Source organism: Apodemus sylvaticus, chromosome 1 (genome assembly GCF_947179515.1).
Source record: "Apodemus sylvaticus chromosome 1, mApoSyl1.1, whole genome shotgun sequence".
Taxonomy (NCBI): domain Eukaryota; kingdom Metazoa; phylum Chordata; class Mammalia; order Rodentia; family Muridae; genus Apodemus; species Apodemus sylvaticus.
Window position 1 is genome coordinate 79,346,658 of NC_067472.1, and position 18,799 is coordinate 79,365,456.

Sequence of the window (18,799 nt, forward strand, 5' to 3'; positions counted from 1 at the left end):
ACTGACTAGCTGACTGCTTATTTATTGAAAATAAATGACAGAAAAGTCTGGCCTTGCTTCCTGACATTTTGGGGCCCATTTCAGGTGCCTATGGGCAAACACCTCAGTGTCATACAGTCCAGTCATGTGACCCAGCTGTGTGAGGAGCCCACTGAATCCAACAGCTTCTAGCCATAAGCTAGGTGTGCCCGAGTGTGGGACTGGCGGCTGGCCCGAGGTGACAGGGTGGGAGAGCTGGAGCCCTGAGGGGGCATGGCTACCCAGAAGCCATAGGGCTCAGCCTGCACTTTGGTTCTGGAAGGGGGCTGGGACCCTCTTCAAGGCATTATCCCTGAGGGCAGGCCCAGCCACCCTGGGTGGAAGTAGTGACCCTGGGGACACCGCTGTCCGGGTTTGCAGCTGACGAACTTCCCGCAGTCTATGCCTCACAGTTCCGGTAGAGAAAGGGGCAGCTTCCCCAGCAGGGAAGCCTCTCACCAGGCCCCTCAAGAATCCTTAATGTCCCTGATGTCCCTGAGGGGTGCCTCATCCAGGATGCTATGCACTTGCTCCAAATTCTCTGCTTGGCGGATCCGCTCCAGGCGCACCTGTGTGGTTGGGTGGGAGATATGGAAAGCCCTGTGGAGGAAACAGTCCCTGCCTGACCAGCCAGCCCCTCGAGTCAGCTCCACAGAATCAATCTGTGTTTACATGGGGTCAAGGAAAGGAGTGAGTCCCAGGAGCAAGGCTGCTGGCCATTGCTGCGGCTGACAGCATGACTCTGTCATACAACAGGGTATGCAAGAGAGCTTCCACGGTTTTGAGGAATAGCTCAGGGGGGAAAAGAACATGCTAGACTTAGACAGTCCCTATCCTAGTTAGGGACTGTCCTTGTGAGACCCAGGACAAGTCACCCAGAGCCATACCAGGCAGGTTGGAAAGGCCAGGTCATACCTGTAGGGCCTGGGACAGCCGTACAAAGTCCCTCTGCACCTGTTCACTGGTCTCCAGCTCAGCCTGCAGCCGGAGCACCTTGGCTCTCTGTTCTGAGAGAAGATCTGTGAGTTGGGCCTGTAAGGACAAGACGTGGAGCTGGGGTCTGACTCACCTCACCTTGGGCTAGATGAGAGAGTGGGTGGCCACAGCCACGAAGTGACCCACGTGGGTGTCCCTTCAATACCACCAGACTCTGGGCTCCTCTGGCTGGAGCCAGGTGGTTGCTGCAGGGCTTCCTGCTACCTGGTCTGAGGGAGACACGAAGGGTGTGAGGGGAGCCATCTCCACACAGGTGTGTTACTCTAGCCAGGCCACCGGGATACTCACCTTGCATTGCTCTTGCTGGACCCGCTCCGTCTCTATTCTCAGGCTGCACAGGGAGGCTGGGAAATCAAGGCGTAAGGAGACTGGAAGTCAGGCCCACGTGGTCCCAGCCCACTGTGGTAACTCTCCCTAAGGTGCTGAGCCCTACTCACCCTCCAGCACATCTGTAGGAGTAAGAGAGAAGAGGTCAGGACTGGATCTCCAGCGCGCCTCCTCCCGATGCCCATGTACCCGATCCGGGAGGCCGTGTGGCAGCTTGACCGTCTTCCCTACCTGCCTCTTCTCGCTGCACCCTCAGCTGTCCCTCCAGGCTGGCCTTGGCTGCTGTCTCCTCGCCCAGTGCCTCCCGCAGCTTCACAATTTCAATGCGCAGGCGCTCAGCCTCATGCTCCTGCGCCTGCTGCCTGGCCCGCGCCTGCTGCCTGGTGTGCTGCACCAGCAGATGCAGCTCCTGCAAGAGACACAGGGGCCTGCTGGGTGCAGGGCAGAAGAGGCGGGCAGGAACCATTGGCCAGGTGGGGAGTGTGGAAAAGGGGGAGGGGTGGGGAAGGGAGTTAAAACAGCCAAGAAACTAAATGCCACAGTCAGAGAGGAAAGCAAGCTGTGGAATTACAGGGGAATGAAGGAATGGGAGACTATGACTACCACGTGGTATAGAGGACTTTCAAGAACAGTGTAGAAAGTTCCAGAATACTTATAAGCCTCCAAACAACTCAAGTTAAACGCTCCATTATGCATGTAATGACAACTCTGGTAAGAAGGGGGTATGGAGTACCGGGGCGTGGCTTAGTTGATAGAGTGCTTGCCTCAAGGCATAAGGCCAGGGTTGATCTCTAGCACTTTGTAAAAACTGAGGACAGTGCCAGGCGGGCGCGCACACTTTTAGTCCCAGCACTCGGGACCAAGTGGCAGGTGGAGCTCTGACTGAAGGCAGGTCTGGTCTACAGAATAAGTTCTAGGACAGCCAGGGATACACAGAGAAATTCTAAAAACAAGCAAGCAAGCAAACAAATACCCCCACACCAAGCCAACCAACCACCTGAGGGGAGATAGTGTGGGCCTGTAATCCCAGCACTCCTGAGACGGAAGAGGGACAATCAGACGTTTAAGGCGTCCTGGGCATACAGGGCATTCCTTCCGAGCTGCCTGGATTATTAGGAGAGCATCTCAACAAACCAAACCAACCAAGAAAAGAACAGGAACATGAGAAACTGAAGGCCCGGTCACACTGGAGTGGATATTCAGCGATAACCCTCAGGGTAGAAGAGGAGCTAGGTGACTAGTTTACAAATAGATTATTTACATATAAAACAACAGAGCCCATCAGAGAGGACAGGTTCAAAGACTCTGAGGAACTCAATCTTCAGGACCCAACATCACTGAGAAACAGCAAACAGCTGTGTGGCAAGCAGGCCCTCCCTGAGATGCCACACACAGGGGGCCGGCCTCTCACAGAGAGAAACGCTGTCTCAAGAAAGTCAAGGGCTCAAAATATGGTTCAAGTGCACCATGCTTGTCCATCATGTGTGGTAGGGTGGCTGTCCCCAGCTGTGGGGACCATATGGGTGGCAAGGGGTGTAGTAAAAATGGTAAACAACCTTTTTTTGGTGTGATCTACCTGTACGGAGCCTGGCAGGGCCTCGTCCTGGTCCTCCCACTGCCCTGGGCCCTGGAGGGCGGAGGGTGGCAGCTGCTCAGCCCGGAGCCCTTGATTCTCTTCATTCAGTCTTTTAACCTCTTGGCTCAGGCACTTATGAGAAGTGGCCAGTTCTGCCTGGGAACAGTCCAAAGCAAAAGCAATTAGATGGATGGGTTTGCTCTAGTCCCAGAGGCTAACCCCAAGTCCTATGGCTAGCTAAACAGATATCTAGAAAGCCCGGCTCTCTGACCTGCTAAAAGAAAAAAAATTTTGTTTTTTGAGTTGGGGTTTCTTTGTGTAGCCATGGCTATCCTGGAACTCACTATGTAGACCAGGCTAGTCTCAAACTCAACGATCCGCCTGCCCCTGCCTCCTGAATGCTGGGCTTGAAGGTGTATACCATCACCGACTGGTTCAAGAAGAAACTCTTTTACCCTCTCAGTCCCTGAGCTCTTCAGATTCTGGCCCTGTGGGCACACTGGCAGCTTCAGCCCACTGTGGTTATTTCATTCAGATGGCATGTTTTCAAAACTTGTTTCATGTTCAGGAGTGTTTGCCTATCTATATATGTGTATCTAAACGTCACATGTGAGCCTGGTGCTCGTGGAGGTAAGAAGGGGATGTCAGATCTCCTGGAACTGTAGTTAGAGATGGTTGTTAGCTGACACATTGGTACTGAGAATTGAACCTGGGTCCTGTGAAAAGAGGAGGCAGTGCTTTTAGGTCCTAGGCCACCTCTCCAGAGGCACTTACCCCTCCCCCCCAGCTTTGTGGCCATGGTTGGCCTGATCCTCGGACCTCAGCCCTCTGAGTGCTGGACAGCTACCTCTGGCAGCAACACATCTTTTGTTTTTGTTTTTTAAGCCCAGGCTTCTAACCCATTGGGTAGTCAAGGATGACTTATTTTGTTTTTTTCAATTTATGGGCATGAGCATGTATGTCTGCCTGCGTGTGGCATGTGCACCATGTGCGTCCTGGTGCCCGAGGAAGCCACAGAGGGCACTGGATACCCTGAAACCGGAGCTGCAGATAGATGCGAGCCACCGCTAAAGTTCTCCCTGGGAATTGGACTCAGGCTGCATGTCAGAAGAGGGCATTACAGATGGCTATGAGCCACCATGTGGGTGCTGGGAATTGAACTCTGGACCTCTGGAAGAGCAGCCGGTGCTCTTGACTGCTGAGCCATCTCTCCAGCCCCCAGCAAATGTTCTATTTGCCCCTATTTCTCTGAGCTGCTGTTCCAGGCTCTTCTGCCTCCCCCTCCTCCTGCGTGCTGGGATTATGTGCATGAGCCGCCATACTTGGTCAGTTTACAAGGGCTTGGAGACTGAATGCCAGGCAAGCACAGTTCTGCTATGTGGATTTTTTTTTACTTTAGTTTATTTTTATTTTATATACAGCAGTGTTTTGCCTGCATGCATGTTTGAATGAGAGTGTCAGATCCCTCGGAATAAGAGTTTCAAACAGTTACAAGATGCCACGTGGGTGCTGGGAATTGAACCCAGGTCCTCTGGAAGAGCAGCCAGTGCTTTCAACCACTCAACCATCTCCCCAGCCCCTCTGCAGTGTTTTTTAAAATATATTTTTATTATGTGTGTATGTGTGTGGGTACTTATGCACTATGGTGTGTGTGTGTTTACTGTGTGATGTATCACCTTGCTATAGTCCAGGCTAATGGCAAATTCATGATCCTCCTGTCTCAAACTCCGGCGTGCTGGACTCACACCTGACTTTAAATGTGAAAGTGCACATGCATAAGCATGTGTGGAGGTCAGAGGTCAACCTGTCAAGTCAGTTCTCTCATCCACATGGGTCCTGGAGATCGAAGTCAGGGCATCAGGCTTGGTGGCAAGTCCTCCTTCCCACTTGAGCCAGCTTGCCAGCCCCTGAAATGTGCTTTTTTGATTTTAAAAGATTTATTTATTTATTATATGTAAGTACACTGTAGCTGTCCTCAGACACACCAGAAGAGGGCGTCACATCTTGTTACGGATGGTTGTGAGTTACTATGTGGTTGCTGGGAATTGAACTCAGGACCTTTGGAAGAACAGCCGGTGCTCTTAACCGCTGAGTCATCTCTTCAGCCCCGAAACATACATTTTTTAAACGCTAAAGTAATTGCCAACTGTAAAACTAGGAGGCAATATACGCATTTGCAGATCTCTGATTTCTTTTTACAATCAGACTGTCTGACCACGGCCCTCTCCCACCTCTGTGTGGGGTTGCCCGTGTCGCAATGCTGTCAGCTCTTCTGACCACACACTAGACTCCATTAACTCTGATCATAGATGGCGGGGAGCACACTTCAAAGTGGTAGGGTTAGTTCAAGACTACACAGCTCTGGCCAGTCAGGCTGCCCCCAGATCTTCCCTCACCTAGTGAGAGCAGCTGGCTGAGGTGTGTGGGGCAGGGCTGATATCCGGTCTCTCCACACCCTCTGGGGCCCCAGGTGGTCCTGACCCTTTCTTTGACCCCAGGCTCGCTCACCATCTGTAGCTGCACGCGCTCCTGGGCCTGGCTCACAGTTCCCTGCAGAGTTCGAAGCAGCTGCTCTGAATTCTGGACCTGGGCCAGGAGCACCTGCATCTGAGGAGGAAAGAGCATGAGAGGAGGGCTGCAGCCGAGGGCAGGGGGCGGGACGGAGGGCAGGGGGCGCCCCACCCTGAGGCTGAACTCACCTGCTTGGCACAGTCCTCATTGCTTCGTCTCAATCCCTCTTGCAGCTCATCCCGCTCGCGGCTGACACTTTCCAGCTCCTTCTGCAGCTGCCGCCCCTGCCAGGGCCGGCCTCAGACTTACTTTTCAGCCCTGATGGCCAGGGTCGACCTATTCTTCCCCACCCATCCCTCAGGAGGTCCCACTGCTCCTCCAAAGTGGACCGAGGTAGATGCATTTTACTCCTCACCATCTCTACAGCTATCTGGTGAGTCTTTTACTGTGCATTGTAATGCTAAGTGTGCCCCACACACACACACACCAGACCTGGAGTCTGTACTAAACCTAAGTGACCCTGCCCCCAGATTATTTCTGATTGGTGAATAAAGATGTCAAAGCCAATAGTTGGGCAGAAGAGACATAGGTAGGGGTTTCAGTTTCTCCGGACTTGGGGTCTGAGAAGAACCACGGGGAAGAAGAAGGTGCAGAGGAAGAAGGAGAAGCAGCCATGGGTGAGGTGAGCCGTGAGAACAGGGCCCTGAGGGCTGGCCAATTGGAGTCAAGAGCAGCCCAGACGAAACACAGCAAGCAGTAGTAATAACTCGGGATTATCAACAGGAAAGTAGATTCTAATAACCTACTAACCTTATAGTAACCGCTCAGCTCTTGTGCAGTTTAAGGCTTATTGTAAATAGAAAAGCTGTGTGTGTGTTTTATCTGGGAACTAAAGGGTCAAAGACGGGGTAGGAAACCCGGGTCCAGGATTAAATAATTTCTACCTCAGTTATCTTCTGGGCTAGTTGGAATGCAGTCCTCCCACCCACCCCCTTGTTGAGGGCTGAATTCAGGGTCTTACACAGGCCAGGCAAGTCCGCTACCACTGAGCCACACTCCCACCCTTTTCAGTTTTGTTCTTGACATAAACATCTTGACCATAACATCATCTTCTACAGAACTCCATGCATGCCCTTCTCAAGTTCCTTTGCTGGGAGGGGACCATCCTCCCTCCCAGTGGCCTCTCCACTGTAGCTTTAGTGCAAGCCCCCATATATCCAGGGAGGCAGGAATGTCCACAGGCCCAAGCCCAATCCACTCACCTCTACCTGCAGTTGCTCCCACTGGCTATCTGGAACAAGCTGGTACCCAGGAGGGGGTAAGTAGATGCCCTCAGGGACCAGAGTGCCAGTAGACACCAGAGAAGCTGTCTCTTCCTGTTCAGGGCTGAGGCCTTGGGGGCCTCGTAGGGAGGCACCAGTGGCGGCCCCACCGAGGGAGAAGGAAGAGATGGAGGCACTGTCATCACAGTTGTGGGCAAAGGCCTCAGCAGCTGGGCCTGCGTCTCCACTTGGCTCCTCCAAGGGTTCCAGTGGTGGTGAGGGGTTCCTTGACAGCGGAAGCATCTCTGTGGAGCCATGCAGGGAGGCAGGCTGCCTTGGTCGTCTCTAGGGAAAATTGCAGGGAGGAAGCTGGGGGCCGGTGTTCTGGGCGCCCTTCCTTCCCGCGGCACCTCTGGCTACCCCTTACCTGGATCTCTTGGATCAGCTCTTCCGCCCTCAGCAGCTTCGCCTTCAGCTCTGCAATCTCCTGCTCCATGGGCAACACAATCTCCCGAAGCTTTTCCGAGTCCTCGTGAGCCTGGAGGGGTGGGGCATTGGGAAGTGACAGCCCCTGGATCCTGAGTGATGGCCACTGTCTGTTCTCATCCTCCCTGAAGGTCACGCCCACCTATTCAGGACTCCAGAACCCGCGTGCTCTAAGTGCTTCCAGGGAAAGGAGCCAAGGCCATGACATGCTTCCTCTTGTCCTCTTCGTAAAATTCCACCCCAACATCCATTGTTTAAAAGTGTTCTCACTTATTCTTCAAGAATTTCATAAATGTATGGAAGTGTTTTGGGCAAGTCCACCCCAGTCCCTCCCTGGCCTCAACATGCATAGGACCCCTTTTATATCATAGGACCTCAGATTTTTTAACTGGGCACAGTTGAAAATGGCTTCAGTTTTCCAATACCATCTCTGCCGAGCAGTGGTGGCACATGCCTGTAATCCCAGCACTCTGGGAGGCAGAGACAGGTGGATTTCTGAGTTCGAGGCCAGCCTGGTCTACAAAGTGAGTTCCAGCACAGCCAGGGCTATAAAGAGAAACCCTGTCTCAAAAAAAAAAAAAAAAAAAAAAAAAAAAAAATCCAAAAAACAAAAACAAACAAACAAACAAACAAAAAACCAAACCAATACCATCTCTACCTCTCAGCTGCTCTGGAACTAAAAGTGATCACATATCTTAGTTCTAGCTAATGACATGTAAGCACGTGCTCAATACATGACTCTCTAGACCATCTCCTTACAGGAAGGTGTGTCTTTCTTTATACACCTTGCTGGCTGGAATGTGGATATGATTGTTCGACCTTCAAGCAATCATCTTGGACCATGAGGTAACCTACTAGTTACAGTCAAACAGCAATACAGAAGCCTACATTTCTCCTCTTTTTTTTTTTTTATCTTATGTATATGCATGTCTGGCTGGCATATATACACACTGTGGCACATCTGGTGCCGTCAGAAGCCAGAAGAGGGCAGCGGATGCTCTGGAGCTATAGTTAGAGTGAGCCACCACCAATAAGTGCAGGGAACCGAACCTGGATCCTCAGGAAAAGTAGCGAGTGCTCTTAGCTGCCCAGCACTCTCTCCAGTCCCAGAAGCCTGGGTTTCTCATGGCCTGCTGAACTGCTTCATCAGTCTGGACTTTAAAGAAAAAAAAAACCCTTCCTATCTTATTTAAACCACTGCTCATTTAGGTTCCAATCCCATGCAGACAGTACCTGACAAGCTTTCTCTTTCTCCCATCCCAATCGTAAGACTTAGCTGACACACCTTCCCTTTCTCCTGTCCTAACCATAAAGAGGACCATTTCTTGGTTGTCTCCTTTCAAGCCTGGGATCCTGCATGGGGTCAGAAAAAAAAAAAAGTCCCTGCCACATCTCCAGGCACCTGCTTCTTCATCTGTTGTCACCTTTCTCAAGCAATTCCATTTCAACCTCTTGAATTCCCCCAAACTCTCCTTAGACAAACTAAGCTAACTAACACTCCAGTGTCACAGACAGGGTAAGCCATCCGAAGTCCTGGGACACACACACTGTGCACAGGCAAACCACACAGCTCAGCTGAGTGTGGGGCAGCTAGCATCCGAACCTGCCAACAGCACCTCCTAGCGGAAGCTGCACGCTAAAGGCTTTCTTCCCTGGCTCTGGTTTTGTTTAGTTTTTTTTTTTTTTTTTTAAAGATTTATTTATTTTATTTATATGAGCACAGTGTAGTTGTCTTCAGACACACCAGAAGAGGTCATCCAATCCCATTACAGATGGTTGTGAGCCACCATGTGGTTGCTGGGAATTGAACTCAGAACCTCTGGAAGAGCAGTCAGTGCTCTTAACCTCTGAGCCATCTCTCCAGCCCTTGTTTAGGTTTTTGAGGTAGGATCTCACACCCTAAACTGGCCTTGAACTTGGGTTTCTGATCCTCCTTCCACCATAATGCTCCGAGTATAGGCCTGTGTCACTGTGCCTGGTTTTATGCAGTGCTGGGATTGAACCCAGGGCTTTGTACATGCTACTCAACCACTCTAGCAACTGAACCACACAGCCCTAGCCCTGGGCTCCTGTTGGATCTTTGTTTTCATAGGCAGGAAATTTACTCTAGCTCTTGTTTCCTTGGGTTCTAACTAATACCTACCTCACAGAGCCTCTGTGAGATGAAATAGGGTAAAAGCACAACTGCTAATAAAAGGGAACACAGGGAAATATATGCACCCTAGAACTTAATTCTTTTTATCATCTTCGAGATGGAGGTATTATTATGTACCCTTAGGCTAGCTTTAAAGTTATAATTCTTCTGCCCAGATTTCCCAGTGCTGGGATTATAGATATGCACCACAATGTGCAGGTAATAATAATAATAATAATAATAATAATAATAAAAAGAGTGCTTGCTTAGGATGCATGAAAAAAATGCTTGTATGTAGTCTCTTTCTCTCTCTCTCTCTCTCTCTCTCTCTCTCTCTCTCTCTCTCTCTCTCACACACACACACACACACACACACAGTTTTCCAGGTTTCTAGCTGGCTATGGATGTGTATTCCTATAAATACCAGCACTCAGGAGCTAAAGCAGGAGCTTTTGCCAAGTTCAAAGCCAGCCTCAGCTACATAGCAAGATCCTGTCTCAATGAGAAAGGGGCAGGAAAGGAAAATGACAAAGAGACAAATGCTAAGTGTCTTACTATGTTATCCAGGCTGTCTGGAAGCCCTGGTCTCAAGCCATTCTCCTGCCTCAGCCTCCCAGATGGCTGGGACTACCAGTACCTGTCACCACACCCAGCTTCCTATTGTGATTAATGAGTGTTAAGAAAGTGTCAGACCACAGACCAACACAGACCAACACTGGTGAGCACTCAGCATGGTGTCTGGCACAGAAGGGGTTACTCTCCTTCCTTTGCTTGACTGACCTTGTCTCTAGAGGTAAATAAACTTAGTCACTTCTAGCAAGGATCCCGCTAAGCTCTCAACAGCCAGTGGGGAGGCTCTGTGTTCTACCAGGAATCATCACCATGTCCAATCACAGGCTATGGGACAACAACAATCACTATCATTTCAAACCCCAGGGATAGGGCACGCCATCCCACCCCCACCTTTTCCATTTGCTTCTCCAAGGAGTCCAAAGGGTGGGCCCGGGCCAGCAGCTGTTTGAGGTGGTCCAGCTCTCGTTCCTTCTCCTCAGAGTTCTGCTGCTGCTGCTGCTGCTCCTGTTTCAGGGCTGCGATCTGGGCCTCATAGCTGCTGATGGAGTCTGTAGGCAGGAAGGGTGGGTACTTGGTGCCTGCCCTCTCCAAGGTGATTAACTACAGTAGTTATCATGGGAGCTGGGCAGAAATGGCCCCGGGCAAGACCTCAGCACCTGTTGCACTAGGGTCCTCAGTAGCAAAAGGGAGTACATGACTCTGTTTGAGGGGACATATGGAAGATTCAAACATCTCACATACAGTGAGGACCACCTGGACAATATGTTGCTCAGATATATCCCAACTGAAGAACCGACCACAGGATATTTTTACTAAGAACAGGCAAGTATTAGGCCTTGTTATTATTTTTCTTTAATTTTTGTTTGTTTGGTTTGGTTTTGGGGGGTTCCCCTCCTCTTTGGTATAGCCCCCTGGCTGTCCTGGAACTTGCTCTACAGACCAGGCTGGCTGGGATGAAAGGTGTGCGCCACCCCTGCCCGAGGCCTTGTTATTAGTAAAAACAAAGGAGCAGTATGTCAGAAGGGCCAAGAACAGAAACAGAATCCACTTTGTTCAAGCACAGCAAATGCAAAACAAACTACAATTCCCCACAACCCAAGCAGAAAGGTCCTTTGGCAGGAGATTTGTTCAGGTGTGTGCAGGAGAGAGGGCGTTCCTTCAAATCACCGGTAACACATTCACTCACATATGAGAAAGTGACTATTATGGTTAGCCTTGGCATGCTGGAGACCAAGGACAGACTGAGTACCCCCGAGACACAGCCTGAAGCTTTGGGTGAAGGGAGAGCTGACTAAAGGGCGCTTTGTAGGCTGGCCAAGCTGGGTCACCAACAGTCTCCAAACAGCCAACAGCTGGCTGATGGGTAGTATCCCGGGTCCCCAAATGCCTACTCTGCTCTCAGAACAGTGTGATGTTATACTTGATTTTGTGGCTAAAACAAATCCTGGACCCTAAGACATGTCAGATGTCAGATACAGTTCAAGGCCCTGCCTATGCAGCCTGTGACAGAAACTGCAGACACTGATTGCAGTACGAGCTAGATTTTTTTTTTTTTTTTTTTTTGGACAGGGTTTCTCTATTCAGACCTGGTTGTCCTGAAACTTGCTCTCTAGACCAGGCTGACTCTGTCTCCTGAGTGCTGTGATCAATGGTGGGTGTATGCTGCCACCACGCAGCAAGCTGCAACTCTTGTTACTGCTGTTGTCACTTTCTCTGTGACCTACGCCGGGCTTAGTTGTACAAGTGAATCAATTGTGATACCAGCAAGCCAGGCGTGGTAGCCCCAGCACTCAGGAGGCAGAGGCACGGGGATTTCTGTGAGCCAATTCCAGGACAGCTAGAGCTATGGAGAAGGACCCTGCTTCAAAAACAAAACAAAACAAAAAAATTATGGTAGGCCTGAAATCTCAGTGCCTGGGAGCCGGAGGTGGGGAGGATTACATGACTGAGGCTTGTGCTACGCAGTGAGGCTTGGGATCAAGCAAACCAAACTAAACTAAGGGAAATAGATCACAAATGTGGGGCTGGGAGCGGACTCAGATGGAAAGGCGCTCACCTTGTGCCAATCCCAGGTACCATACTAAGAAACCAAGCTCAGAGGTTGCTTCTCTAGAGAACTCACGGCTCAATGCCCAGCTGCTCACAACCAGCTATAACCCAGTTCCAAAGGATCCAGAACCCTTTGTGACCTCTGCAGGCACAGACATATGTTCAGACAAAACACACAATACACATAAAATACACATGAATGTTAAAACAAACACACATGCACAACAGCATGTGCCTGTGATCCCAGGGATGAGGAGGCAGACAGAGGCTTGCTGGCCAGGCAGCCTAGCTTAATCCTGAACTCCAGGATTCAGTAAGAGACGCTGCTGTGAATGAATGAATGAATGAATGAATGAATAAGGTAGAGAGCAACTGAGGAACACACCTGACACTGGCCTCAGGCCTTCACATGGAAGTGAGCACATGTACACACACACACACATACACACACACACACATATGCACACACTTCTACAAATACATACAGAAAAAAAAATTGAAAAACCTGATGTGCAGAAATACAAATTGCCCAGTTATTTGTATAATAATGCTGAAGATCGAGTATCTATTCCTATTAGTATGTCTGGAATAATCAATACTTGATAATAGTGATACCTCTGTAGATACAGCGATTAATCAGACAAGCCCACCCCCTGGCAATCACAGCTTGGTGGCGATAGACATGACAACAGTAGGAGTGTGGGGTGAGAGGACCCATTCCTCAGCTGTGGATCCCAGAGGGTAGAGTGGGGGTGTCCCCGGGCCTGGCCAGGCCAGGGTGCTGGCTACACAGAAAATAGGGAAGACAGAGCAACAGGACCAGCATGGGCTGTGTCTGAGCATCAGCATGATGAAGAGCCCAAGTATGAGGGTGTACAAAGGATGAAGGGAAAGGCGGGAAAGGTGACAGACAGCATATGGTTCTCAAGACGCCAAACTCAGAAGTCTGGAAATTCAGCCACGGATTAGGGGCAGATGGCAGGGGTGTTAACCTCTTGTAGTTCCTCAGCTACTTATTCACTTGTCTGTTTGTTTGTTTGTCTGTTTGTTTGTTTGTTTTCAAAGCAGGCCTGGAACTTGAGATCTTTCAGATTCTGCCTCCTAAGTAAGTGCTGGGATTATAGGTGTGCAATACTATGCCTAGACAATACTTGGGGTATTTTTGCTTGGTTGGTTGGTTTTTTTGAGACAGGGTCTTTAACTGTGTAGTCCTGGCTGGCCTGGAATTTACTATCTAGACCAGGTTGGTCTGGAGCTCACAGATAGCCCCTTGCCTCTACCTCCCTAGTGCTGAGACTGAAGGAGTGCACCCCCATGCCCAGCTCATTTACTTATTTGGATTTATTTATACACCGGTAAAATGGCCCAGTAGACACAGGTGCTTGCAGACCCATAATCTGAGTTCTATCTCTAGGACTCAGTATAAGGAACTCCACAAGTTGTCCTCTGTCAGGGTCACATACTTGTGTGTGTGTGCGCACGCACACACACACACACACACACACACACAATATAATAAACTTTTAAAATTATTTTATTTCTGCCAGAGAGTGTTGGCGCATACCTTTAATCCTAGCACTCTGGAGGCAGAGGCAGGCAGATCTCTGAATTCCAGGCTAGCCTGGTATACAGATGGAGCTCCAGGATAGCAAAGGCTACACAGGGAATCTCTGTCTCAAAAAAAACAAAACAAAAACAACAACACACACATGTTTAATTTTATTTGTGTATGTGTGTGATCTTGTATCAGATCATACATGTGGAGACTAGAGGATAATTTTCAGGACTTGGTTCTGTTTCTGCTGTAAGGTCAGAGGGGGCTGGCTTCCTCCTTCCACCTTGTGGGTTCCAGGGGTTGTCAGGTCATCAGGCTTTGCCCTAGACTATTAGCTTAACATGTACTAGCATTAGATATAGAAGTTGCCAGAATTCCTGGGTTCAAATCTGCTGCTATGTGGCCATATCACTCTATGCAACTTAGCCTGTCCCTGTTTCTGTGCTTTTTCTGTAAACAGTCAGCTAATGACTCCTATCTCAAAGACTTTGTTATGAATATTAAACACAGCCAAGGATGGTAGCTCCAACCCAACACCCTAGTACCTGAGAGGTTGAAGCAGGAAGTTTGTTTACCTTTGAGTTTGAGGCTATACTGGACTATAAGATGAATTCTAGCTAGCTTTAGTTACAGTGTAAGATCCTGCCAGTAGGGCTGGAGAGATGGCTCAGTGCGGTTAAGAGCACTGACTGCTCTTCTGGAGGTCACGAGTTCAAATCCCAGCAACCACATGGTGGCTCACAACCATCCACAATGAGAAACAAATAAAAAACCCCCATGGGCTGGAGCGAGTGGGGCCTGGAGCAAGAGGGAGAAGGGAAGGGGAGAAAAAAATCCTGCCATTAAATAAAAAATAAAATAAATAAAAAATAAAATTGCACAGGGCTGGGGATGTAGCTCAGTTGGTAGAGTGTTTCCCAAGCATACACAGAGCCCGGGGTTAGATTCCCAGTACTGCATAATAATGCATGCCTTGATCCTAGCACTTGAAGGTGGAAGTTCATGAGTTCAAGGCCATCAAGATGGTTCAGTGGTTAAAGGTGCTTGTCATGAAAGCCTGATGACTGAGTGCAAGCTCTGGAACCCACAGAAAGGTGGAAAGAGAGAAATGAATCCACAAAGCTGTCCTCCTGCCCAACATGTATACCGTGTCATGGTATGACACCCCCACATCTCAACACACACGTACACACACACGTACACACACACACACACACACACACACACACAAACACACACAGACCCTGAACTCAAGAAGAAGGAGGAGGAGGAGAAGGAGAAGATGTTATTTGCATACAAAGTATGAGGCTAGCCCGGGCCTTGCCTCAGAAGAAAAGAAAAAGAAAGCTTACTTCATAGAGCATTTAGCTCTGTTTCTGGCACATGGTAAGAGTTCAATAAAGAGCAGTCACTGTTACAACTCAGGATATTCTTTTTTCATTTGTGTGTGTGCACACTCACATCAGCCAGAGGTCAGTATCTTACGTTTTCCTTATTTGCTCCATCTTATTTTTTGCAGTAGGATCTTATTGACTTGGGAGCTCTCCACTTTGGCTGGCCAGCAAGCTACTGGGAATGGTAGGACAGGAAGGGAATGCTAGGCAGTTTACTATGGAAGCCAAGGTCAAGGGCAGACCAGAGAGGGAGATCTGTGAGAGGCTGGGGAAGCAGCCCAATAGAGCTAGCCATAGTAACACTACTACCAGGACACAGAGGAAGGGCAGGCCTGACAACCTTAAGGAGACTCTGACCTCTACCCAGAGGAAAGGGACAGAGAACAGGAAAAGGTGGATGACCTGGGACCAAGAAAGCTGGTGTCTACCAATCCACAGAGGCCATGAGACAGGGAGAGAAGGAAGGAGATGCATGCATTTGTGTAGGGTGCTGTAGGGGTGCCTGGGAAGGAAGGAGACCATAGGACTACAGCTCAGAGAGAACAGGCTGCTTCGAGCCTTGAGACCCAGACGAAAATGAGGCTGGTTAAGGGAAATGAGAAGTTTCTGGCTCATATTCAGGGCTGATCTGACGTCAGCAAGAACAAGAAATGACACCCAAGAGAGAATGGGTAAAGATGATTGCTACACTTAGCTGTGACTGACAAGAGTTGCTGACAACACTTGTGGTGTTTCTCTGCAAAAGAGAAAGGGGTACTCAGATTCTGGGACACAGTCTTTTCTCTGTTGAGCTACCTGAAGTTCATTTGAAGCCTTCCTCATCCCGCATTCCCAGTTAGTGGGATGCAAGGACACAGGCTGTAAGGTGGGTGTGTTGGTAGCGGGTTCCTCACCTTTCAGGATGGCCTGCAGGGAAGCCACCTCCTCTTGGCACTGTCTTTGCACTGCAGCCACTGCCTCCGCCTTGGTGCTCTCGCTCACCTCAGCTACAGCCTTCATGGTTTCCATTTCTGCCAGTGCACCGGCCAGTTCGGCACGAAGCCGACTCAGCTCACTTGATTCGGATGCATCCTTTTGATCCTCTTGGGGCTGGGGATCCAGAGCTGTGGGGGTGACAGTGGTCAAAATTTCTTCCCACGGTTCGCCTGTCTCCTAACACTTCAGGCCATCCAGCAGTCCAGACTCCATCTGCTTGGGCCTCATCCCACTCATCGAGCCCTGCCCCTCCCCGAGTCCCAACTAACTTGGCTCTACGGTCCAATCCCTTCCAAGTGACCCCGCCTCGTCTCCTTACCTGCCCAACCCATAGACACGCCCACCGCACAGACCACGCCCACCCCGGTGGGCGCTGTGCCCCGCCCCCTTCCCAAGCCTCCACGCTGGCCGGCTGCCGCCAGCACTCGCATTCGACTCCGCCCCCAGCCCCCTACTCCCCACGTGCACGGCGGCGCCCTCCCGCACCGATCCCTGGCCGCCTGTGCTGCTGGTTCTCACCTAGAGTTGCTGGCGCAGCTGCCATCGTCTCAGCCCAAACGGCGGATTCCCGCACTCACTGACGATGGCACTCCCGCTTCCGGGTCCGCTCGGCTGTTTCCGGATCCGCTCGGCTGTTTCCGGATCGGGTCTGCAGGGGCCGCGGGGGTTGGGGGGGCGGTATGGTCAAGAGACGCCGAATGCACTCGAGTGGACGCCCGGCCTGGGTCCCGCCTTTCTTGCGGCCTCGTGGGACCGCCCCTCCCCGCGCTCCCCTCGCTCCCTGAAAGTTTCGAGGGCTTCGGGTCTGCGGTACTCTTCTCTGGTGCCTGAAAGTCTTCTGAGGCTCCACTCGAGGCCACCTCCTGGAACGCCTGGCCTTAGCTGGAGGACGCAGCGCTCGGCCTCCCCCTTCCCTCTGCCTAGCCGCCCTTCCGCCGTAACCCTGCTCGCGTTACAGCGAAGTGCTGCCCAGCCCGCCCAGCATCTCCGCCCCGCGGGCCAGGGCTGGGTTGGCGTTCTGAAGCCTGGCGCAGTCAGTGGTAGAGGTGCGAAACCTACGTGTCTCCACCCCCATTTTCACACGGCCTCCTGCAAATCTCTTTCCCCACTCTCAGGGCTGTAAATCTCTCAGCCTGTGTCTGGGTCAATCTCTCATTATGTATGACCTCTCGCTTTGGAGGGTCACAGCAATTCAAACAAGTACAGAGCCTGGGTCTCCCTGCCTCCAAACCGGTTTTCTGTAAAAAGACTTTGAACCTGGAAGTCCTTGATTCTTTGTGGTCTCCTTGGAATGCACACCAACACCAGGACGTGTTCCTCACTTCTCCAGCACTAACACCCAGTCGTAGTACCCATCACTCCTGAACTAGCAAGATAACCCTTATCTCCTCCTATGTGCCTACTGGTGGGCTTCTACTGTGACAGGGAGCCCACCACAGGTGATCACCCAGACAGCCTGTGGTGGTTTGAATATGCTTGGCCCAGGGAGTGGCACTGTTTGGAGGTATGACTTTGTTGGAGTAGGTGTGGCCTTGGAGGAAGTATGTCACTGTGGGTGTGGGTTTTAAGACGTCCTCCCTCCCGATATCCCCCCAGCTGCCTGGAAACTGTTCTCTTGTTTGCCTTCAGAACAAGATGTTAAACTCTCAGCTCCTTCTGCACCATGCCTGCCTGGATGCTGACATGCTCCCGCCTTGAAAATCTCATGAAAGAAGATTCATTGGAGAGTCCAGGGTGTGAAGGACAAATCCAGGGATGGCTGTCCTCTGTTCCTAGGAGCAGGCAGCAGGGAATTAAATAGAGGGCGGAGCTTATATAGGATTTCCTAGGGAGTGGAGCTTTTCAGGGTAGAGATTTCTAGATTGAGGATTGGTGGGATTTCAAGTCCTGACCTTGGGGAGCTCAAGGGTTGGTGGGTTTTCCTGTTGAAGGATTGGTGGGGTTTTGCGGGAAGCTTAGGGGTTTTCCTGATTAGGGATTATTGGCTTTTTTTTTTTTTTCCTTTTTACTGCATCCAGGCTATGGGTTAGTGTAGGAAGTCCTTCCTGGCCACAACCAGCTTTTGCTGGGGCGCCATCTCTGTGGGGCTGTTATTGAGGCTGGAGAGCTCCTGCAGTGACATTTCACCAAGGCTTTAGGCAGAGGCAGGAAAGGTGTTGCCACCGTGGACAGCTCCTGCTGAGGTGGGGGCGGGGGGCGGGGCGCGGTAAGAAGAGGCATCACAGTGGACAGCTCCTGTGATGGCTGCAGGCTAAGTCCTCCACCCTGCCGCCATTTTGACAGGGGCCACCATTTTTGACAGCTCCTGCGAGGGCATTTTATTGTGGCTAGGGCTGAACTGCCGCTTCGAAATCTTTTGCAGGGTGCTGCTTAGGGACCACCTTGTGGGTAAAAAGTATTTGCTGTGAAAGCTAGAGGGCATAGTTTACAGCTTCAGCACCCACATAAAAGCTAAATATAGCTGATAGTGCCTCTAATGTAAACAATGGGAGACAGAGGCAGGCAGATTTCCTCTTAGTTACAGGCTAGCCTTGTAGAGGAATTTAAATTCAGCAACCTGGCTGCACTGGCAAGGGATCACATCCAAAGACCTAGGTGTAAGTTTCATTCTATTTTTGTTCTGTATATTCAGCAACTTTTTTGTGGTTTCTTCATGGATTCTTCTGTCTCCTTACATATCTCCTCTGCTTAGCTCTGCTTCTCCTGTCTCAGCTGTCACCAGCTGTCTTCTCACTTAGCTCTCTGACCCTGTTTTTCTGCCTACTGGAACCTTCTCTCTACTATCCCTGAATCCTATTCCTGAGTCCTATTCCCAGCTCCCAGCCCCCTACTGGATTTTTATAAACTCTCCTGTTCCCAGAATTCTAAGAGGCAACTGACACTGAAAGGCAAAGGGTCCTTTAAAGGGTCAGGCACACAAAATATAAATCATGCTACACCTAG

At 50.5% G+C, this 18,799-nt stretch overlaps 1 protein-coding gene across 2 annotated transcripts; it reads right to left on the bottom strand.

Moving 5' to 3' along the window:
* Positions 1-6: 6 nt before the first annotated feature.
* On the bottom strand, positions 7-16,473 carry Rabep2 (rabaptin, RAB GTPase binding effector protein 2). Of its 2 annotated transcripts, none has more exons than XM_052199443.1 (13): positions 16,376-16,473; positions 15,775-15,984; positions 10,274-10,431; positions 7,118-7,228; positions 6,691-7,035; positions 5,617-5,712; positions 5,426-5,524; positions 2,918-3,073; positions 1,573-1,750; positions 1,452-1,463; positions 1,303-1,358; positions 934-1,050; positions 7-587 (listed from the first exon to the last, which is right to left on the bottom strand). In XM_052199443.1, the coding sequence occupies exons 1-13, from the start codon at positions 16,398-16,400 to the stop codon at positions 486-488; spliced, it is 1,665 nt and encodes a 554-aa protein (XP_052055403.1). In that variant the 5' UTR covers positions 16,401-16,473; the 3' UTR covers positions 7-485. The 2 variants fall into 2 exon arrangements, with proteins under 2 accessions (XP_052055403.1, XP_052055410.1); XM_052199450.1 differs by having other exon boundaries at positions 7-618.
* Positions 16,474-18,799: the final 2,326 nt, after the last annotated feature.

What these genes read in the sequence shown, in the direction of transcription:
- Rabep2 (XM_052199443.1), bottom strand. Translation starts at nt 16,400, where the DNA reads ATGGCAGCTGCGCCAGCAACTCTAG. An exon ending in ATGAGGACTGTGCCAAGCAG is followed by an intron (nt 5,525 to 5,616) that starts GTGAGTTCAGCC and finishes TTTCCTCCTCAG; the next exon opens with ATGCAGGTGCTCCTGGCCCA. An exon ending in AGCGCGTGCAGCTACAGATG is followed by an intron (nt 3,074 to 5,425) that starts GTGAGCGAGCCT and finishes GACTGTTCCCAG; the next exon opens with GCAGAACTGGCCACTTCTCA.